General features: G+C 49.8%; 9 protein-coding genes across 9 annotated transcripts; 6 read left to right on the forward strand and 3 right to left on the reverse strand.

Moving 5' to 3' along the window:
* Nucleotides 1-218: 218 nt before the first annotated feature.
* LDX57_009158 (alpha-galactosidase) lies at nt 219-2510 on the reverse strand (the record flags this gene model as incomplete). The annotated part of the gene is made up of 3 exons (XM_046090878.1): nt 219-1761; nt 1815-2421; nt 2477-2510. The coding sequence occupies 3 exons, from the start codon at nt 2508-2510 to the stop codon at nt 219-221; spliced, it is 2184 nt and encodes a 727-aa protein (XP_045946853.1).
* Nucleotides 2511-3293: 783 nt separating this feature from the next.
* LDX57_009159 (uncharacterized protein) lies at nt 3294-3530 on the reverse strand (the record flags this gene model as incomplete). Its single annotated transcript, XM_046090879.1, has 1 exon — nt 3294-3530. One exon carries the CDS (start codon nt 3528-3530, stop codon nt 3294-3296), a length of 237 nt encoding a protein of 78 aa, XP_045946854.1.
* A 177-nt stretch (nt 3531-3707) lies between these two features.
* On the forward strand, nt 3708-5721 carry LDX57_009160 (uncharacterized protein). The gene has a single exon (XM_046090880.1). It carries the CDS (start codon nt 4644-4646, stop codon nt 5589-5591), a length of 948 nt encoding a protein of 315 aa, XP_045946855.1. The 5' UTR covers nt 3708-4643; the 3' UTR covers nt 5592-5721.
* Nucleotides 5722-5738: 17 nt separating this feature from the next.
* LDX57_009161 (uncharacterized protein) lies at nt 5739-7514 on the reverse strand (the record flags this gene model as incomplete). The annotated part of the gene is made up of 7 exons (XM_046090881.1): nt 5739-6279; nt 6338-6720; nt 6773-6840; nt 6889-6925; nt 6982-7166; nt 7217-7361; nt 7422-7514. The coding sequence occupies 7 exons, from the start codon at nt 7512-7514 to the stop codon at nt 5907-5909; spliced, it is 1284 nt and encodes a 427-aa protein (XP_045946856.1). The 3' UTR covers nt 5739-5906.
* Nucleotides 7515-11592: 4078 nt separating this feature from the next.
* On the forward strand, nt 11593-13386 carry LDX57_009162 (fungal specific transcription factor domain-containing protein; the record flags this gene model as incomplete). Its single annotated transcript, XM_046090882.1, has 2 exons — nt 11593-11949; nt 12002-13386. The coding sequence occupies 2 exons, from the start codon at nt 11593-11595 to the stop codon at nt 13193-13195; spliced, it is 1551 nt and encodes a 516-aa protein (XP_045946857.1). The 3' UTR covers nt 13196-13386.
* A 788-nt stretch (nt 13387-14174) lies between these two features.
* On the forward strand, nt 14175-15162 carry LDX57_009163 (uncharacterized protein; the record flags this gene model as incomplete). The annotated part of the gene is made up of 3 exons (XM_046090883.1): nt 14175-14278; nt 14326-14453; nt 14510-15162. 3 exons carry the CDS (start codon nt 14175-14177, stop codon nt 15160-15162), a joined length of 885 nt encoding a protein of 294 aa, XP_045946858.1.
* Nucleotides 15163-15372: 210 nt separating this feature from the next.
* Nucleotides 15373-15801, forward strand: LDX57_009164 (uncharacterized protein; the record flags this gene model as incomplete). The annotated part of the gene is made up of 1 exon (XM_046090884.1): nt 15373-15801. The coding sequence occupies one exon, from the start codon at nt 15373-15375 to the stop codon at nt 15799-15801; it is 429 nt and encodes a 142-aa protein (XP_045946859.1).
* Nucleotides 15802-16065: 264 nt separating this feature from the next.
* Nucleotides 16066-17166, forward strand: LDX57_009165 (alpha/beta hydrolase; the record flags this gene model as incomplete). Its single annotated transcript, XM_046090885.1, has 1 exon — nt 16066-17166. The coding sequence occupies one exon, from the start codon at nt 16066-16068 to the stop codon at nt 17164-17166; it is 1101 nt and encodes a 366-aa protein (XP_045946860.1).
* Nucleotides 17167-19764: 2598 nt separating this feature from the next.
* Nucleotides 19765-20850, forward strand: LDX57_009166 (uncharacterized protein; the record flags this gene model as incomplete). The annotated part of the gene is made up of 5 exons (XM_046090886.1): nt 19765-19800; nt 19849-19885; nt 19936-20003; nt 20051-20546; nt 20603-20850. The coding sequence occupies 5 exons, from the start codon at nt 19765-19767 to the stop codon at nt 20848-20850; spliced, it is 885 nt and encodes a 294-aa protein (XP_045946861.1).
* Between the last annotated feature and the right edge of the window lie 919 nt (nt 20851-21769).

Here is a 21769-nt window from a genome sequence, read left to right on the forward strand (position 1 = left end):
TAAAGCGAGGATGCGAAACCACGAACTTTAGTTTCGGCAAGCCGAAACTCGGGCCACGAGCCGAGCCGATAGCAGTAGCAGACTGCCGGCCGGGGCTGAGTCCCGTCCTAGAAATCGCAAAAAGATCAAAACATCAATGATCACACCACAAATCATCATTCATTAAGCAAACTATCATGCCTACCTCTGGAATTTATCCCATAACTCAATCCACTCAGTTAAACCCTCTCCAAGCTCAAAACCTTGCTACTATAATCTCCCTCAAACGCAACCAACAACCCCATATTCATCAAGGTCTTACCACTAAACTCACCCTCCCCTTCAACCTTATACGTAGCCTGCTCATCCAACCCCTGCAGTCTAATCCTCGGGAATGCATGGTTAACGGTTGGATTAATCTGGAACGCAAACATGACCGCCTTATCGCCCTCCTCGCTCACAAACAGCACCGCCGGCCAATTCGACTCTTCCGGCAACTTCAACCGAAACATGTCGCCCTTCAGGATGATCGGCGCGATCTCCTCCGCTTGCTTGATTAGTCCAGGGACAGCGGCACTCTCGTCCTCCGTCAATTCTTCAGGGTTCAGTTCCAACCCAAACGATCCGCCCATCATGGCCACATGAGCACGGAACACGACGGGGATCGACCGTCCTGTCTGGTGGTTCGGGACGGCGGAGATATGTGCGCCCATGGCGCTAGGCGGATACGCGAGTGACGTGCCCAGCTGGATGGAGATCCGCTCCACAGCGTCCGTGTCATCCGACGTCCAGATCTGGGGGAAGTATTGCAAGACACCAGGGTCGAAGCGGCCGCCGCCCGAGGCGCAACCCTCCCAAAGCACGTTGGGGAAGCGGGTGGTCAGGACGTCGAAGACGTGGTAGATGCCGAGCATATAGGCGTGGTTGGCGGAGGGAGAGGCAGACTCGTGCATGCCGCGGTTATGGTCCCATTTGACGTAGGTTATGTCAGCGCTGTTGAGGATGTCGGAGACCGTGTCGATGACGAAGTTCTGGACTTCGGGGAGGGCCAGGTTTAGGAGTAACTGCTGGCGACGCTCGGTGCGGGGGTAAGGCCCAGCGTGCATGACCCAGTCTGGGTGCTTTTTGTAGAGGGTTGAGTTGGGGTTCACCATCTCGGGTTCGATCCAGATGCCGAACCGCAGGTTGGTAGACGTATTCCCAGCTTTGAGCTCGGTGACGTTCGAGACGAGGGGATCGAGCCCCTTGGGAAACCGGTCTGGATTGGGGGTCCAGTCGCCCAAACCTGCGTTGTCGGAGACTCGAGGATATTCTTTGCCAAACCAACCGTCATCCATGACGAACAGTTTGGTGCCAAGGGCGGCGGACTTCTCGGCCAGCGTGTACATGCTGGTCTGGTTGTAGTCGAAGTAGACTCCTTCCCAGCTGTTGAGCAGCACGGGGCGGTTCGAAGTTGCGAATTGGCTTTTGATGAGATGGTTCCGGTAAAGTCGGTGCAAGGAACGAGACATGCCGCCGATACCATTGTTGGAGTACACGGATACGCACTCGGGGGAGGTTAGAGACTCTCCGGGTCCGAGGGACCATGATAGCTGGTTGCGGTTGAAGCCGAGAAGAGCACGAGTGAGCCCCTGCGAGCCTTTCTCGACATCCACGGCGAAGGAACCCGTGTAGACAAGGGAGAAACCCCATGCTTCGCCTTGGGATTCAGTAGTTGACGGGTGGACCAGTGCAAGGAACGGGTTGTGCAGGTGAGACGAAAATCCCGTTGTACTTCCGAATCTGGCGCTGCTATTAATATCATTCTGATCCATCATTGAGGATCGGTAACTTACCCCTGACTGCCATACTCAACCCTCCGTCTCTCGCGACGAGCCTCTCTGGCCCAATCGCCTCGAAGACCGATCATATCCAGGTCCTCGAGGGGCAGATCAACACTCAGACTAGCCAGTGCCTCGATCGTAATATCGCCCTTTCCCTTGTTCGTGACATTCGCACTACGCACAATGGCATCGTACTTGGGAAAGATCGAGTACGACAAGTCGGCCGCGACAGAGCTATAGTTATCGTACAAGTGAACCACCAGCGTAGTAACATCGTCCTCACCGCCAAATGTAGCGGGTAGTCCTGGTAATTCCGGTTTTCCCTGGATCACCGAATGGGACTGGTACTGCAGCTCGCTCACAGCATAGCCAGCCGACTGTCGGATATGGATAGCAGGGGCACGGAAGTCTCCTCGCCCTTGGTCTGGGAACTCACGTCGGACACGGCCGATCATGCCGACCCAGCCATTGACCTCTGGTTCTGGGTCCGTGGGAATTGCACCGGAGATGCTGCCGCCGAAATGGTCGGACAACAGATCCCCCGTGGTATTATCGACATGGAAGCGATAGGAGACATTGTCGCCATTCAAAGTGAACGTCTTGTCCTCGACAACGATGGCTGCTATTATTAGCCCCAATTCCAAGCAAGGTCTGCATCGGAACTTTATACTCACCATCCGACGCCGAAACAGAACCACTCTTGGCCATAACGCCCTGCCAACGACCGAAGACAGTCAGAAAGGACACCGCAGCCCTCGAAAAACGCATCATCCTGCCTGAATTCCTTGACGAGGGACACAATTCCTCCCCCGCGGGGACAGTGGACCGACCATACCTTTTTATAATAATTCACGCAAGACCGGTGAAAAGACAGTGGAGCGAGGAAATGGGGATGGGCATATATATTACCCCGAGCGAAGCAGCCAAGATGCGCGGTAACCCGGACTATGGACGTTTGCATGCCAGAAATGTGGACCGGTGAACATTCCCCGCATCATTCAGCGCTGTCCAAGGCGGAGGAATGTCGGGGAATCTCCACGAACCATTCGGGCTTTTGTGGTAACCCCGCGATACCAGTGGGTGCGGGTGAGGTTATTGGTCGGGCGGTTGGTTAGCTTGCTTTTAGGCTATTTAGTGGGCTACGAGGGTTGGATTGGTGCATCATACGATATGCGAAATGTGTAGATCGCTCCTGAAGCCTTTTGATTCAAACTTTCTACCCAGAGACCATGGTATAGGAAACAAAATATAGGTTCCTCTCATCTGGCCGTTATATATATAAAAAGTAACTGAACGAAGAAAGAACTAAAGACCTGTCCTTTACTCAGGACGATTATTTCTTTGCAGTACTCTTTCCACACTCCAGTATAATCTTCCTCCGTCGAACTCTGCACCCTGTTTTGCCCTTCACCAAGTCATCGTGGAAAATCAGCGTCTGGAATATAGAAGGCATCTGGCAGCATGACACTGCAAAGGCTGTATCGGACGACGTCATCTTAATGGAGCGAATGGCGGCTTCATCCCACCACTCATTTTCCACGAACCGTTTCTGCAACTCTTGTTTGATGGCAGGAAGTCCCTTGACACTGGAAGAGGAAACGGGGGGATCAAGACAGCGTCAAAGGTCAGCACATTGTCCAGATATTCGGGAGTGCCCTTGTCAAGGTAGCGGAGAAGGGCCGTGAGAATCTCGCGGATGGGCTCGAACTCGGGGTTATCTGGGGACATGGTGGGGTGTTTGGAGATCTTGATTATAGAAAAGATAATGGCTTGTTAGTTCTTTCATCGAGTTGCGTTGATTGTTAGATGAAAGGGGGCTTGCAGAGATAGGTGCATTTATATAGTGAGACAGGAATGGGCTACTTGGAACTTTCTCTCATTCAGTTACTTAGGATTAGCTGTATGAACTGATATATTCAAGGGAAATAGCCTTTAAATTCTTTGGAGAGGTTGGTTCAACAACGGTCCTATTTTTCTAATGAAACTGTATACAAAGCTTGAGCAAACTCAAATTGTGCTCAATTGTCTCTTTACATAAACTAGTGGAATTGATGCACGACTTGAAGAGCTGTAAGCAGCAGGAGTAGGATTACACCAGCAAAGTCGTGAGATAATCCGGAGCTTATACATATCTAGCCCTAACTACCATGCCTTGCTAAATTCATTGGTCGACTGTCAATATAGTTACGCGAGTCAATCGCGATGGCAAATGGGTTTCTCCTCTAACTATGTTTGTTTTCCTGTCTGTTGAGATTTTTCTAGGGAACATCCCTGATATGTATTTCATTGTTGCAAATATATAAAGGCTCGGGTTGCACAATCAGAATCAAAGTTTCGTACACTCTGAGAGGACTACTGATTTAAGACATTTGCGATATTCATTTCCACTGACGGTCCACCTCCTGGTACAAACAGTTGAGGTTCAAGTTGCTCGTGGCAAATCTTCTAGCGACATCCAGTCTACACTAGTGACACATCCATAACGATCCTCAACCAGCGTCAAATCCCCAACCCCAAGCGAGCTCTTCTCAAAGTTCTCATTTCTTTCATCATCTGCCAAGGTGCCACTAAACCAAACCAAAGGCGTCTAGTTCCAAATCCGAACGGAACCACGGCTCCACCGACGCAACCGAACCAATTTCTCTTCTCTACCCGAGCTTTCGATCGCGTCGCATCGCAAATCGCCCTTCTTCGGCAAATCACGCTCACCTTCCCTGCTCGATATATCAACGATCGAACCGCCCCATCTGCGGGGGTAAGTGTCAATTTCCCCCTCCCGGCTCACTACTACTCACTAGCTAGCTGATCCGCCTAACCGATCGACTAGAGTGAAGTACCGAGATGTCCGACCTTTTGAAATCCCGATGGGCGCCGGGGCCAACAACCGAAGGTTCCGGAAAACCCACATCCTCGTCTCGAGCACCGACCTCCTCCTCTTACTCCTCCTCGTCCTCCTTCAAATCTTCTGCGCCGATTCCTCGGGCTCGGAATACCCGCAATACCTTCACCAGCGCTAGTACTGGTAGCAGTACCCGCATCATCGGCACCGGCACGAGCGGCAGCGGCAGCGGCAACGCACGGGGCCACGCGAACCCAGCGCAGGAGCTCTCACGGTTCACGAAGCTCGTCGCGCGGTTGAAATGGAAACTCCGCTCTCTGGAGGAGGGGTATCGGCTCGCCACGCAGTCCGGGATGGCAGACGCAGACACAGACACCGACCTCTACGCGGAGACGATGTTCAAGATCGATTTCCACGAATACTACGCGCTGCTGGAGCGGGCCATCGTGCATCTCCTCGGCGTCTTCGGGGTCCAGGTCACATCGACCCCGTCGCGGAAATGGCGCGGCAATAAAGTAGGCCAGGGCGTGCAGTGGAATACCACGTCGATGGGTCCCGGCGGAGCAGGAGCTCGACCCGGTGGGGGAGGACACTCTTACCACGCCAATGTGCTGGAGACGCTTGAGGACCCGTCGTGTCCGCTGCATGAGGTCCTGGGCCGAGACGATGTGCGTGAGCAACTGCGGAAAGCCAAGGAATTGCGGAATCGATGGAAGACGGCGGATATGTCGGAGGAGGAACTGGAAGGGGAGAGGTGGCGGGGACAGATGCCGCCACTGGAGAGTTATGATTTCAATCAAATCCTGACGGAGATCTTTGGTGGGTTGGAAGAAGGGTATCTCCTTGCTCAGGCGCATGTCGCGTCCGTGGATGGTGAAAAAGCAAATGAGATGGAGATGGACGGGGGTTGGGATTTCATTGTCGATGCGATGGATTGGGAGGCCATTTGATGGCTTTCTTCTTCTCCATTTTTTTCCTTGTCGAGATTTTTTATATCCAGTCATATAGGGGTTTGCTTTTTTGTGATTATTGTTGCTCATTGTTACCCCTACCCCATGGCGTCTGCGATATCCTGTACTTAGAATGTATCATCACACCATGCTTAAATAGCGCGCGTTGTTTCACCGATACCCAATATACTTCATGCTTTTTGTTTAAAATACTTCATTAAATGTAAATCTTGTCATCATAATTGAAATACAGATAGAATGTAGACACGGCGGATTTATATTCTGCTCTATAATTTCCGCAACCCCCGACCGTTGTTATCGGGCATACCTCGCCGCTCCCTCGACGTCCATCAATTCCACCATACTAGTCGTATCATCTTGTTGCGACCGGGGCCCATAGTTGACCGAGTAGCTAACCGACTTGGCGATCTTGCTGTTTCCCTGCGACGGCTCCTTATTGTACCAGTTGGAAGGGCCAGTGCCGTAGGTTCGTCGCGTAGAATTGCCCAAGATTCCGGGGAAGAAGTGACTGATGAAGGCGCGAGAGGCGGGAAGACAGGCGCACATGACGGAGATTTGGCATTCGATGACAGACCAGTGGATCAGGGGATACAGTCCGTAAGTCTGGTTCTCGCCCCATCGATTATTCCAGAACACGACGACACGAATAATTGCGATGATGGTCAATCTGCAGGGAAGGTCAGCTGGTGCTTAGCAGCCATCGTGAGTTATATCCGATCACTTACACTGAACCCATCACAAACATCAACCCCACAGTGAGCTTCTTCCGGAGCGGTAGTTGGAGCTTGCTGACTTCATAAACGGGCATGACGATCAAAGCGGTGTCGACGACGATGTTGACGAGACAGTTGACCAGGATCGAGTCGATAAAGTTGATGCATTGGCCTTCTTCTTCGTTCATCCACCCCGTCCAATCCAGGTGCGGTGGGATACATCGTAGTGAGTCCACAAGAGCCCATGTTATACCGATGGAAGCGTTGAGACCGATAAGGATGTACGCGGAATAGCGGAACGATCGGGACTGAAAGATTCGCAGAAGGAACAGGCAGACGGAGATTTTGGCGAGCGAGATTTGGATCTTATACATCACGGCAAGCGCTTCGAAATACTGGGAGAAGTTAATATGGTACACATTATAGACCAGGAGATGCCCAACCAACCTTGTAAAATTTGGTGATCGTGTCAAAAGGAATGTCCCAGATATCCCTGCCGAATCCAAAACGGATCACTGATACGTGAGTTTGCATTCGCCTGATAGAAGTATGATTGAACTTACTGTAAATATTGAGGACGTAAATAGCCACGCCCAACACCTGTGAGCGTGCAGGTTTAGTAATTGCGCAATTCAAATGCCAGGAGGTACACTCACGAATGAAACTATGATGGTATAATCATCCCATCCCCAACCACCAGCAAGACCAAGGCTTTTCGCTCCGATCCTGATGATGAAGAAGATCGCACCCAGAATGAATGGCGCGAGAGTCGAGCCCTCGATCTCAGCAGGACCTTTACGTTGCTCGATACCGCATACTTGCGCAGACAGTCGCTTCGTAACTAGAAGGGATTAGCGTCGCCAACATTACTCGAAGAGAAACAAGACCTACTGAATTCTTCTTTAGTGGTGCAGTTGAGGGTGACAGAGGCCAGGAGATCGTCCCGGTACGAGCTCTTGGCGCAGAAGCATGTCGAATTTGTTAGATCGCAGTTGGGTATCCCCCAACTGTGAAAGAGCTGGTTCCCAGCGTCAAGCTGGCGCAAGGTCGGTCAGTCACTGCGCAGGAAATGGCAAAAGCACGAACCAGTACATACAGCACACGAGGGAAACTTGTTAAAATCGGGATCCGCCGCATGTAACCCCAGGACAAGAGACAGGATGCACAGTAGGTAATGGAGAGGCTTCATTTTGGCAGTGAAAACGGAACCCAACACCACCGATGATGCACCCCAGGATGGAACTGTCAGAAGAACCACGAGGGAACGGGACCGAGGGGTTCTAGAGGGTTTTTCTCCCTCTCGCTCGCCATTATGTACCCATTTTTAGGAGACCCAGAAGTTGTCCGGCTGGGCTATCCACCATGGAGATTTATCCCAAACGAGCAGTCTGAAACTACACTAGACAGGATAAGCTTATCTATCACGATGGTGCCTCTGGATGGTCTCTGCGAGGCGAGGATCTCAACCAGGGAATTGGTCCGGTGACTTCTCAATGAAGATCCATGGACTGGGCGGAACGAGGCGACAGCGAATAGCCAGCCGTTAACCGTTGTCCGAGGCTCGTGGTCGGTTAAACCTCTGCTGAGAAGAATCTAGATAAATTCCACGCCAGCCCATCATAGAGTTTGGGTCAAGTGAAACCGAAGCAATCAGCACGCAGTCTTGCTGTCTTGGCGCCCACTCGCGACTCGAGCAGATCCGCAATCGAAGCGCTCGTCTGTGTTCTGGCGATCTTCTAAATTGCCCAATAAGATGTGATTGGAATGGGTGACGGAATCCCAGTCCCAGGTGGACATTTGTGCCGTGGGTACTGCATTTTGCACTTTTTTTTCTGCACCCTTTTCATCTCCAGTTAGTGTGGGCGTGGGATTTGTTGTCGCTGGGTCCCTGAAATGCCGCCTGGAACCAATTTCCATGACTCAGGGGATAGGGCTTAACCTATTTTTTGGTGACCGGGAGAGGTTCGATTACGGGAAAAGATCCTCTCGGACACGGACTGATCACGGAGTGGCGGGCACGTGGCTTGCACCTATTGAGCCTCCCGCTGATATAGAATGCTCTGGCCTCGGCCAAAGTCAGTCTTCCGTACCAAATCCACGGTGGCGGGCGCTTTTCTTGCTCCGGGGCGGCGAACTCCCGAGCCATTCATTTCCCACAAGATGTTATGCAGCGGCAGCCACTGCACGGTGTTGGGCCGAAACAGATCTTGCGTAGCAGTAGTAACCACATATGGTCTATTCGCAACTTCAGCCTCATGGTCAACCACTGACCGGTCTAGAAAGGATTTGGCAGGAGCATTTAGCAACGGCCAAATTGAGTTTGACCTACCGTGCCAAGTAAATTAATCCTTCGAGCGATGTCGGCAGTGTGGAAGTACCGATTCTTGACTTGGAGCCTGACTAATTAAAATCACTGACGTAATCGCCCCTTGGGCATGTATATTTGTTATTGTTATGGTCTCAAAATGCCGACGCGTCGTTCACCGTGTTCGAGATTCACTTACCCACAGGTTAATATAGTCGTGCATCCTGTACAGCCGCGAAGATCACCGAGGAGCACGTACGGTGCGTGTAGTAATGGGTCTTTGGGGTCGCCCGGCGTGAACTGAACAATAAATGCAATATAAGATCGTGCAGCCGCAACTTCCCCTGATTGACGGCAATTTCCGACTTAATGAGGCAATCTATCTTAAAATAGCATATTGGCGTACTCTGTTGTTCCGACACGCGAGACGACTGTCATCAAAAAGAGAACGCCAGAGTACGGCCGGTTCGAAGACAGTTATCAATTGCTCTCCGAGGTACGAGCCAAAGGCTTTCAAAATGACCTGGCTCGTACTTTATGGAAAAGTTATCCGTCGTTGCTCGAAGCCAATCTCACTCGTTGGTACCGCGGCCCACCGGTAGAGATATATACTACCGAATTTTGACTGGAATCCAAGCCCCTGATTATGGTATTCGATTTACACTCTGTGATCTAGGTCAATGCCTGTGTTTTACACGCTTTTCAGTAACAAGGGTAAGGTTTCTGCTTTTCGCTTGCCGAAAGAAGAGCATGATGACTTGGACACCAAGGAGGCTCGAGTCAAATGTAAGAAGGGCATTTTTCGCACGAGAAAAGTTTGTCGACTCCATTTGGCAGCACGGTGAGTGCATGGTCTCTGGGATTTAAATGAAAGATCATCGTTCAAAACGCGGCAATTGCGAAATGAATAAGTCCCGCAAGAACAGCAGCAAACTGTCGAAATCTCAGATGCTGCCCATGATTCTAACTATACAAATCAACTCGTCCTAACCAGTTGGATCTGCAGTAAGGGCCTCTCTATGTCGAATAAAGGCACGGAGAGTTCGAGAGCCAATACTGCCTCGTGAAGTAGAAGGTGAAAAGCATCCTGGAAAAAAGCGAGGCCACATATTTGGCCAGTGCACAAAATAGTAGCCCGAAGATCGCCACGAACTTGTAGCTTTTATACGGAATTTACGTTTATGGCCCTGGCCGAGACATACCTTAAAGGTAATATTGAGAATAAGACAAACTGAACAAGAACTTTTCATCAAAGTCAGCCCAAAGACAAAGTCTAGTCGTATGCAGTAAATTAAATTCGGGAAACGAACCACATATCACCAGGACCAAGCCCTTGTTGGCAAGTGGCAGCCCACAATCTGGGTGGGCGCCTGGAGTAGACTATACTACTATATAAAAGTCCAACATACTAGTTTGAATCCTGAATGGGTCCTCCAGTCACACCTATGGGCCATGGGAAATAGAGTGAATCTGTCTAGTTTTCTTCCTCGGCCAGTCGTGGACTTGTTGCGATGCGAATATAGTTTGACGCCTGCGCGCATCTTTATGAGCAGAGTCTGATCGCACTTTTCAGATTGCCGGAGGATAATCTCGAATGGTGGAGATGAAGTAGGACCAGGCCAAGAGCATGCTAGTGAGGCATCCCGGACGAATGGATGACAAAAACGCATGGCTAGCTGTGAGTGACGCAGTCGCTATATTAATTCGTAGATCGCGGACGACAGGAATCCGAGTGCTCATCAAATTCAAGATCTTTGCAACGTTAATCATAATCTAGAGCACCGGTCGTTTCAACCAGGAGGAGCGACCGTAGTATTAGTGGATGGCTAGGCCCACAACTAATAGTTTGACATCTATCGGAGAATTTCAGAAAGGAGATCAAAATGCTCTAGTGGTTTCAACGGAGCCAGAACGTTTATTCCAGAGTTAAGGAGAGCCTTCAAACTGTCAGGGGCATTGATGTCGCATGTCCCAAGCTCCGAGTTTGTGAGAATGTTGGCAGCACGTAACGAAATGCGACATTGTCAGAGGTAACCTGTCACTGCCGCATGGTGCAGTTAGCGATGATTCCATCATCTTAGCATGCTGATATAATCTGGAATCCAAATCACCTCGACATTCGATGGATGAGATGTGCGATCTGAGATCGCTCATATCGAGTTCTGTGGGTAAGAATTGTTGTTTATCTGGGCGCGACCAGCGGAACCGTTAACTAGTTAGTTAATGATCGGCTGAGTCATTCGTGACTAAGCCAGCGTCTTCTGATCGCCAACCCACCACATCCAGACTTGAGCTTCAATTCTTCATTGAGACGACCGAACGATATCTTTCCTTCTACATTCTTCTTGCATTCTCCATTCAGCCTTAGATGAGGTAGCCCCGAAGACTATGTCCGGGACTGTAGGCATTGGCCCTTCAGCCACCGGTCAATTGGCGCCCGAAGCCCGACTCAGTTGCGAACTATGCACTCAACGGAAAAAACGTTGTGATAAGTTAAATCCTTGTTCGTATTGTCAGCGCCAAGGAGCAGTCTGCAAGCCAGTAGTGCGCCCACGTTTACCACGGGGAAAGCACCGGGTGGGTAAAGGTGGACCTCCGACAAACAATGATGGAGATTTGAGATCTCGCGTAGCAAGGCTCGAACAGCTTTTCCAGCAACGAGAACAGGAAGAGGGAGGAGGCTGCTCACATCGAAATCTACCAAGATCACCAGAAAGATCATTTCTTCCTTCCGCGACATCTTGGGATACAAGCAATGCCCCGTGCGCTAGGAAGAATGATGACGATGGAGACGCTCAATTTCTTGGTGGCTCGCCCTGGAGTGACGTGAAGGGACAGGTTAGCACATTGTACTACTACATTGATCTTCAGCATGCTAATGAATCTTTAGCCGGAATGTGCTTTTGTGAATCCCCTCAATATTCCCTTTTCGGGACTGCTCAGTCTTGCTGACTTTATCGAGATGACCTCCAGTGGCGCCGGCGACCCTGAGCTTCATAGGAGTTTGGTAGAAGTATTTTTGTCACGAATTGACCCTGTATTCAAGGTTATCCATCAACCTTCCCTAAGGGCGTTTTTGTTGGAAGGCAAGCAGTATCTCGACTATGAAGACGGACGCCATGCGCCGAATACACTCGCATCTGCTATCTACTATGCTGCCGTTTGCATTCTGAGCGAGGAAGAATGTGACCGCGTTTTCAAGGAGCATAAATCGTCGGTGGTCGCGAAATATCGGAGAGTCTGCGACGCCGCCCTATATCATGCTGATTTCCCGACAACAAACGATTTAACTGTCCTTCAGGCCTTCATGATATCCTTGGTAAGTTACTTGTGTCTTTCAAGCAGAGTTCTAACCCCAGCTCACTTCATAGCTTTCATACCGTCTTTTGGACCAAGGCCGACGTGTATGGACAATGTTGAGCATGGCATTGCGAGTAGGCCAAGCATTATCGCTCCACATTGTGAATCCTCCTTTCCCAATCAGGCCGCTGGAGACGGAATTACGCAGACGTGTCTGGCATGCTATCGGCATCCTCGACGCCCAGTCGTCCTTAGATCGAGCAACCGAGCCGATGGTTATACCCGCATGGCTCGAACAGAACACTCCATCGAATATTAACGACAACGATATCGGCTTCTTCAGCAATGCAATCCCACCAGAAACAACCGAATACACCGATATGACATTTACATTGCTTGTGGCGAAAGCCCATAAAATTATGCGATCGCTTAATTTCTCGCGTTGGACGCAGCATGGGATCATGGACATGGAAGATCGACAGTCAATCGTGATCGAGTTTCAAAAAGAAGCGATAAAAATGGTTTCTGGGTGCTGTTCGGAGAATGACCCGCTCCAGTGGCTTACTGTCAAGACGGCGGAATGCCTCACTGCTTCTCTACAGCTGGCTGCACTGAGGCCTCTGCAACGGGACTCGAGTTTTACGCCACCCCAGGTCAAGAACCATGGTCTTTTGAGACTTTGCGTAGATATTCTGCAGAGAACACAAGATCTTTCTGAGAATCCTCTCGTCGAGTCGTGGCGCTGGTTTCAGCAACTATGGGCTCCTTGGCATCCACTCTCCGTGGCCCTTGCTGAGCTTTGTGCTTGCGACGATGTCTCTGTCATGGAGTCGTATTGGTCAACTGTGGAACACTCTTTCCGCGTCGTTGGACATGCCGTGGCCGACTCCAAAGACGGGATGCTGTGGAAACCAATTGATAAATTGATGAGACAGGCAGAGTCAAGGAGAGCGGCTCTCATAGCAACAACTATTCCGCAAGAGCCACAACGACCCGCTCCTGTTAACCAGCTTGCCCGGAACAATCGACCACAAGGCTCCACACTGAGCTCGACTTCTATTGAACAGAGTGCTGTCGGAAATGCTTTGCCACCGATGGAGACAAGCGAGCAGAACACTTCAGAGCCCGATACCCCCAAGGATATCTGGGAGATATTGAACTTTGACGACTGGACGGAAGATCTTGGTCAAACCTCGTGGTCTAGCTTCACGAGCTTTCTGGATGATTTGCATGAGGCAGATGACTCCATACTGACCTTCTCATGATTACTTCTATCTGTCCAGACCGTAGGGAGGAAAGAATATCCCAAAGTCTATGCAAACATCTAACGGTCACTGTGATATCTCTGTTTCACGAAACATCGGAGACCACATATCTGCTTATTCCACATATGATATCTTCACAGAACCTACGTATGGCACAGATAAAACTGCTACTACACGGGTGAGAAAGGCTCACTATTAGGAATTCGAGTTAGGGCGCTTGGTTCTCGTTTGAAAGTTGCTGCATATTAGCCACAGTCGCGTTGGCTGTGATTTTAGATAAATATCAGGGCATGCTAAGTGGCATATCCGTCTAATTGGATGGGCCTTGATTCCGTGACACCTTCATCCGAATCACTTCGGGCCTTCCAATGTTGGTTCTGCATCTTATGTCGAGATAGAGCTACTCGAATAGGGCCATATAGCGATACCAGGTTCCTAGTTAGCGATCACAGCTCTAGACCCTCGTATCCGGGCTTTCGCTTTCGAGGGGCGAGAAAGATACTTCGAGAATCTAAATAATAACTCAGTTCAAACCTATTCCATCGGAAGATCGCAAAAGCCGAAGGAGCAAGCAGCCCCCACAACGCGGGAAATCCGGGGTAATGTGGAGATTTCAGCCGCGAGGATGACCCTTCGGCTGCGCAGCCGATATTTGGAGTTCACTTCCGATTGCTATCGGATAGTTGGACAAAGAAGTCGGATATTCCGACAAGTAGGGAAAAACCTACTCAGAGTGTCTGGATCTTCACTGGCCAGTCATAGCGTTGAATATACGATATCGAGCTGGGCGGACCATGGTTTGACTTCGGCGTGGTCTTGGTTTTCATCGGAAGGAACCTGACAGCTTCCCCGCATTTCTGGACGTCACTATTCTCGATCAATGCAGTTTAGGTATAAAATGGGGTAATGCATTGCTCCGACCTGGTGGAGAATATGTTCATTCCATCCACATCACCCTAGGCATTCTCCACAGTGAACTATGGCTTCTGACAACGAGCAATCTGTATCAGAGAAAGGTTTTGCTGGTTGTGAAGAGTTCTCGGCCAGTAATGCGGCTGGAAATGGTCAAGTTGCAACTGACGAGTATGCGCAGCCCGCCCCCATGGATGATTCTTTGCTTATGCCATCAGATATGGCCACTCTCTTGTGCAACTCGATCCCAAAGCCGAGACTCGGTTGCGGACCAAGATAGACTTATATGTTGTCCCCACCGTGGCCGTTCTATATCTATTCTGCTTCATTGATCGAGCTAATATTGGTCAGTAAGATGTCTCCGATCAATTTTGATTTGTTTTAGCAGCTCACCCTGTCTAGGAAACGCCAAGCTTGCCGGCTTCGAAGCAGATCTCAACCTTACGGGCAATGACTTCAATGCTGTTCTCTCGGTTTTCTTCATTGCTTATATCATATTCGAAATCCCTTGTACGATCGCATGTAAATGGATCGGACCCGGCTGGTTCATTCCCGCGATCACCCTCGGCTTCGGAATATGCTCCCTAGGCACTGCATTCGTGCACACAATCCATAGTGCATCCGGGGTGCGTTTCCTTCTTGGTGTCTTTGAAGCCGGGATGCTACCGGGAATCGCGTATTATCTCTCCCGTTGGTATCGACGCAGTGAGCTTATCTTCCGTATCTCATGCTACATTGTCATGTCTCCGTTGGCGGGGGCATTCGGTGGACTTCTTGCATCGAGGATCCTAAAGCTCGACCATTTCGGAAGTCTGCGGGAATGGCGCATGATATTCGCAATTGAAGGAATAATCACCATCGGTCTTGCTATTATCTCATTCTTCACCTTGACCGACCGCCCGGAAACTGCGCGATGGCTATCTCCCGAAGAGAAGAATCTAGCTATTGCAAGGGTGAAATCCGAACGTGTGGCCACCTCCGAGGTCCTCGATCGCCTGGATCGCATCAAGACGCTCCGAGGAATAGTTAATACTGCAACGCTCGGAGCAGCGTGAATGTTCTGCTTGAACCAGATCACAGTCCAGGGATTAGGCTTCTTTGCGCCCACAATCGTCAAGACAATATATCCTGATTCAGGCGTCATATCGCAGCAGCTTCATACCGTTCCGCCGTACGCTGTAGGGGCCTTTTTTACTCTTCTCTTTCCATTCATCTCATGGAGAATCGATCGTCGATTGGTCATTGCGCTTGTTTGTGCCCCGCTCATGATGATCGGATATATCATGTTCCTTGCAACCACTGACAAGAAGACACAATACGGAGCCACATTCCTGATTGCAAGTGGATCTTTCACTTTTGGCGCGCTCGTCAACGCGATCGCGTCTGCTAATGTCGTTTCCGATTCTGCCCGGTCTTCCGCCATCGGCACGACAGGATTGATCGGAAATATTGGCGGCTTGATATCGACATGGTCGTATATGGCCAAGGATGCTCCTTTATACCATGTGGGGAATGGGTTGAACCTCGCAGCTGCGTCAGCCACACTGCTGGTTGCTATTGCGTTGTTGCTGTACATGACCTGGGATAATCGCCGGAGGGAGCAACGTGATGTTAGAGCTGAATTAGACGGGTTGAGCCAGAAGGAGGTTGAGGATTTGGATTGGTGGCATCCCGGATTTAGATGGAGGCCTTGAATCTGAACTGGATGGAAGCATTAGCTATGGGGGAAAGAGTGAATATTCAGGTCACGTTGATTTATCCTGTTTATGCGGTCAATAACGAACATGGGCTCTTTCTAGTGATGAGTCCATGGAACCTTCCTTTCCTGGAACACAACATTGACATTCCCATGCTACCTGACTTTCCTCATCCATTCCAGGCCCCCCAGAGTTATCCTCCCTTCATCGTATGTCTGCGCTGGAAGAGCTTTCACAGTAGTGCCGGATAGGCTTCTCGAAATGGCACGCAAAACTTGCCTGACGACCTCTTGGCCTTTCAAAGTGCTTTTCATTCTTTACTTCCTCCCGGTCGCGATTTTCCGCCTTCTGTTCTACTTCGCTTACTATGCCTTTCCGCGTTCGCGTCCCCGTCGCTGGCCCTACAGACGCTGCATCTCAATCGCGATAATCAATCTCTCCACTGAGCTGGTTTACGGGATAGAACACAAAGCCAAACTGTCCCTCGATCCAGGGAAAGAAGCCGACCGATTCATCATCGTCGAGCCCGGCCTGGACGATATTTGTACTGGTATTCTTGACAATTCTGAAGTCAAACCCGCCAGGATAGGCGCAGTCTGGTATCCAAGGCCATACAACCCGACAGGAACTCCCATGAACGTTGTCCTTCACTTCCACGGAGGCGCATACATGTTGGGCAATGCTCGTGAAGACACATGCGGGTTCAGTGCCCGCTCCCTGAGCCAAAACTTCGACGACGCCCTGGTCCTCTGTCTGGACTATCGTTTGGCAAATACACCAAACGGCCGCTTCCCCGCCGCCATCCAAGATGCAGTCACAGCCTATCGCTACCTCAATCAAGACCTCGGCATCGACCGATCGCGAATAATACTCTCTGGAGACTCGGCAGGCGGTAACCTGGTTCTGGCACTTTTGCGTTACCTTGCCGATCATCCAGGCCTGTTGCCTCTGCCTAGAGCGGCACTTCTCTGGTCTGCCTGGGTCAATCTCTCTGACTTGAATCACATCAATCAGAGCGCAAACAAGACTATTGATTGTCTCAAAGTGAAGCTCTTAGAATGGGCTGTGGACAAGTTGACTGATAATGGGAACATTGTGCCAAGCTCACACCACTATCTCTGCTTTGCACAGTCTCCTTTCCATGTCGCGGTGCCTCTTTGGGTTATGGTCGGGACTGCGGAGAGCTTCTATGAGTCTAATGTTCAATTTGTGGAGGATATGCGTGCTATTGAAAATGTGGTTCATCTCTATGAGCTGCCGGATGCACCGCATGATGCGTTTATTGCGAGAAGGATGTATGGTATGCAGCGGGAGGTGGAGGAGGCGAGTATGAATGCGTGGGAGTTTATCCAGAGTGGTTGAACTGTCAGTTGGGTGGAGCTTACTCCCCAATACCTATGGCTCAAGTTGGCCTTGACATGGCATTCTCGTTAGTCTTTGCAAGCTGGCTCGTGCTAGTTGGCTAGCTGCGTGCCTTTTGTGTTTGATAACATTCTGTAAAATTACTATTAGAGATAAATTGTTCTTGCCACACAAGTGGAGACCACATGGTATACTTACGTGAGAGTTTTCGAGTGAATGAAATCAGACGGGTGAATGTTTGCGCCTGGTCAGATCTTTCGCTGCCTGATTTTGCTTGATTTCCTTCTCTCTTCTTCCCATCCCTCTTTCTTCTTCCAGTCTTCCCTTTTACCATTCTTCATTTCCTCCTCATCTCTACTATCCTTTACATATTCTCGCTCTCTCCCCCTATTCTCGCTCTCTCTCCTCCAGTTCCCCCTCTTCCCTCCTCCACTCGTCTTTGTTTTCCTTCCGATCTGTTGTGAAATGCAAACAGCCAAGCTAACCACGTAGGACAAAAGTCAAAGCTTATCTATAATTATCTTTCCTCGCCATTAATAGGCCTCTCAGTCTTCTTCAAGTGGCCTGAGAGGTACACAAATGGCGCAGAGCAAGTGCAGAACATGGTTCCGTCTCTAGATCTTCCAACCCGCGCTGAAGTCATTCGGTGGCTATTTATCGGCTGTGGGTTAGGCTCTGAGATACAATTCTTTTCAAGCGGATAGTTTTGTTGTGACAAAATAAAATTTCCTCGTCTGCTTGTGAGCGAACGTACCAATAACAGTTTCTTGGTGTTTTACGACTTGAAATAGCTAGGTAGAAGGGGGTTGCGGGTCATGTGTTCCGCTGGTGAACTTGCACGCGTCGTCAACAATGCCCATCCAGCCATCATCTTCATCCTCTCGATATCCGTCGGCGAGGACAATCCATCGAATACAACCTTCCCGAGCAGAAAAACCATTATAACTGTTACAGCTTCGATACGAAGATCGATTGTAAGATCGTCATTCGCGACGAATCCTATCGAAAGCTGGCTCTCGTTGTGATAAGGACTGATAATGGTTTGTTTTCATAGGTATACGTTCTCAAGCCTTCCACGAAATCGCGAATCCGTCAACCCCAGTTCCCGCCGCTGCCTCACACGATTCCACTCGTCAGTGTGATCTCAAATGTTTCGCGCAAATACTTTCCCGACAACGCCGATTGACTGTGCCGAAGACGTATCCCAGGGTGAAATCCATGGCGTACACGGCTTGGCTCGTGAAGGAATGATTTGAGTGGATTGTGAGATCTTTCGTCTGAAAAGGCGTCAGTGGTGGGAAATACCTTTGTCGCGAGGAACGGTCTTTTGGGCGTGGTCTGAGGAGCCGCAAATTGGTAGGTCAAACTCATATGCCAAGGTTTTGGAGACGTTGCTGGCGAAGGATCCTATGAGAATTGATTCTGAGAAGTGTATGTTAGGTCACCCTCTGAGGGGAAATTTGCAGTCATTTGCCAACCGCTGCCAACCGTGCGAGAGTTGTAACAGAACCTGAATCCTTGAAGAATGGTGTCAATCGAGCAGCAAGGGGGAGCGTCATGCTTCATTTCCCAAATATTCACAGATCAGGCTGGTCTTGGGTAACAGATTGGGGGTATCCTAGAAGGTGACTGATGAGCTGAAAACGCTAATATACATTTAGGGGTTGATGTGCCCTTTTCAACCACCAAGAACGGCAGTTCACGATAGAGAGTCCTAAAATACGAGTCTTTTGAGCGATGAGCAACACTTTTCCGAAACCTCAGCTCAGAAATCATAGGACCATAAGATCAATTATCGAGCGAAAAGGGAACAAACAGAGCTTGTATTCACCCCTTGTGATACATCATGTTCGAAGTTCCACAATTCCCAGTATTTTGGGAACATTAAGTTGATCAAACGTCGTGCAAAGATTTCAGATAAGCCAATGATGTTGCGTCCGATCGAATGCTAGCAGTGCAGCATCTCGGATAATCGCCAATTTGACATGTCCGTCAATAGTGCCGATCTCATTCTTCACCAAATCACAGGTTGATCACGAAACTTTTTCGAGGGTATCTTTCCGCCAGAACGACTCGACGTCCGTTCATTCTGCCCAGAACGCCGACCTTTCTCCTGTCATGGAAATTTTGTTAGGTACACTTGACCGATGACAGATAGAAAGTGGCTTGTTTTGTTCCCACCTTTGGCGTCCTCTGGGCTCGATAATTGGCAAATGTGGAGGTTCAATCTTGGACATAATGGGATTGGTTGTGATATCATGTCTCGCTTTATGACGTCTTGTCCTCAGATTGGCCGATGAAAACCCCTGAAGGCCCTTCCCCTGAGCTGGGAGGGAGTTCTTTAAAAGATGGGGGTGTCAGAATTTCTAAACCCTTCGGAGCTTGCACCGAGTAAATCCGCTCAGGGGATGCGGCTTATCCAAGGTGTTATTCGGTTCAACCATGGCTAATAGCTCTACCACCGAACAAAGCCCTGACCTTGGGTATTCGCATGATAACCTTCATCATGTTGTCATTACAGCCACATGCTTTGCTCTGATTTTGTCGACCGTGTCGGTCATACTTCGGCTTTTATGCAGAGTGGTGACAAAGACGAAAATGTTTTTGGATGATTACTTGATTCTGGTCGCCCTGGTGAGTAACTCTTTCGGCCGAAGCTTCTCAACGTGCTCATCTTGCTAGGTATTCCTCTATGCAGTCTCGTTTTCAGGGGTAATCTGTCAGTGGATACGATGCATCACTCGGTCGCCTGACGCTGACTTTGCATAGTACTGTACAACGGACTGGGAACGCATGTCATTTTCGTGCCTCCCCATGAACTTGTGGTATACATGAAGGTACGGAGATAAGCCGAAGGCAGCAAAGCGAAAGCTTACCAAATCAGACCTTGTCTACAGGGAGCTTTACCTACACGCTATGCATCGCCTTCGTCAAGTTATCCATTCTTGCTTTTTACAAGCGGTTGTTCCCCGTTGAGCCAATGGTCCTTGCCGTCAACGTTGTCGGATCTGTCGTCATCTTGTGGGCCTACGGTGTCTGTCTTGTCGGTGCATTAACATGCATTCCTTTCAGAAAGTTGTGGGATCCAACCATTCCTGGCGGCTGCATCGACCTTCCCAAATTCTACTACGGCTTACAGATTCCGAATATCGTCACTGACGCCATTATTTTGGCGATGCCAATGAAAGTCGTGTGGAACCTGCATGTGCCTAAGGCGCAGAAAGTGGCGTTGTCGGGCATTTTTCTGCTCGGTTTCTTGTGCGGAGCCCTGCCCCTGGCTGTTTGGGACCTTTCACTGATCTTTGCTAGAACTTTGATTTTTGACATTATTCGTCTGGTCGCAATGGTTGAGCTCTCGGAGGCGGGAAACGACATTACCTGTATGACCTTATCCCTTTCCCTGTTTGGGGCCATTTCATCTGACCAGTTCTTCTAGATGCGCAAACGCAACCCAGTGTTTGGACATGCATAGAGCCGGCCGTCGGTATTACGGCGGCTTGTTTATCCAACATGCGCCCGCTTTTCAAATTCCTGCCAAAGATACCTAGCATTTCTTGGCCGCGTAGCCTGTCCCTATCCAGTGACGGCTTCCGGAGGAAAAGTCTTTCAGGGAAGCAGATTCGGACGACAACGGTCGTCGAAGTCCACTGTCGAAACGGCAGCAATAGCTCAAAGTCTGGTTAGATAGTCACTACTCCGGAGTTGCCGCTGAGGATGACACATTCCATCCGCCCCGGGTGATAATTTAATTACTGGGTGTTCTGCGTTTTTGGGGTTGGATAATACTACGACCGCTAGCAGGCACTAAGAGATTCGGGCCCTGGAGATACTATCAGGTTCCACAGACAAGCGCCACTGCTTATCTCGTTGCTTTGCCATTGGCAAGAACACTCGGATTTCCATGAAAGAAATTCGGGACATCTCGCCGGGTGCTCCACATCTGTGATTCTTGGGTAACATCGCGGTCTACGGAGTACCACAAAATCTTCGCAAATGCAGTTCAATATCTAGTTCAATCCAACTACAGGCGAAAAATCGCCATATCATCATCCTTGTTGAGTCTTCAAATAGCGGCCTGCTTTAGAACTCAACACGCTCATAGCAACGAAGAGACATCCCACCAATCTCATCATAATGACTGGACGGACATCCACACGGGGTTCTTAGCTTTCCTCGACAGCTATTGCATATCCAGCGCTATTGCCCTTGGCATTGACAATGAAGGCACTAATTATAACTCAAAGATGATATGTCCGATACCATGTCCCGTGGTCTCGGAGGCTCCAGGCCGTCGAATACCAGTCTACCCTATTTTCCATCAACCAGATAGAGTTACACATATACAACGTTTGATCGCAAAGACGGCAGACAGCGCCTTACCGATCACGAGGCATGAATTAAACACGCCTCTCATACAAGCTCCGTTACAAATGCAAACTAGTCTTGACTATCGTGGCAAGGAGACGGCCGAAGGTCGTTCTTAGCGTGAAACGGCACCCAATTAGTAACGCCATCAGGAACGCGGGCATCTATTGCAATCATCCACTCCTAGCGACCTTGTGCGTGATTTCGCCGATTCCGACTGCGGGGGTAGCAGCCATTC

The sequence above is a fragment of the Aspergillus melleus genome (genome assembly GCF_016097325.1).
Source record: "Aspergillus melleus strain CBS 546.65 chromosome Unknown contig5, whole genome shotgun sequence".
Lineage (NCBI taxonomy): Eukaryota > Fungi > Ascomycota > Eurotiomycetes > Eurotiales > Aspergillaceae > Aspergillus > Aspergillus melleus.

What these genes read in the sequence shown, in the direction of transcription:
- LDX57_009160 (XM_046090880.1), top strand. Translation starts at nt 4,644, where the DNA reads ATGTCCGACCTTTTGAAATCCCGATGGGCGCCGGGGCCAACAACCGAA.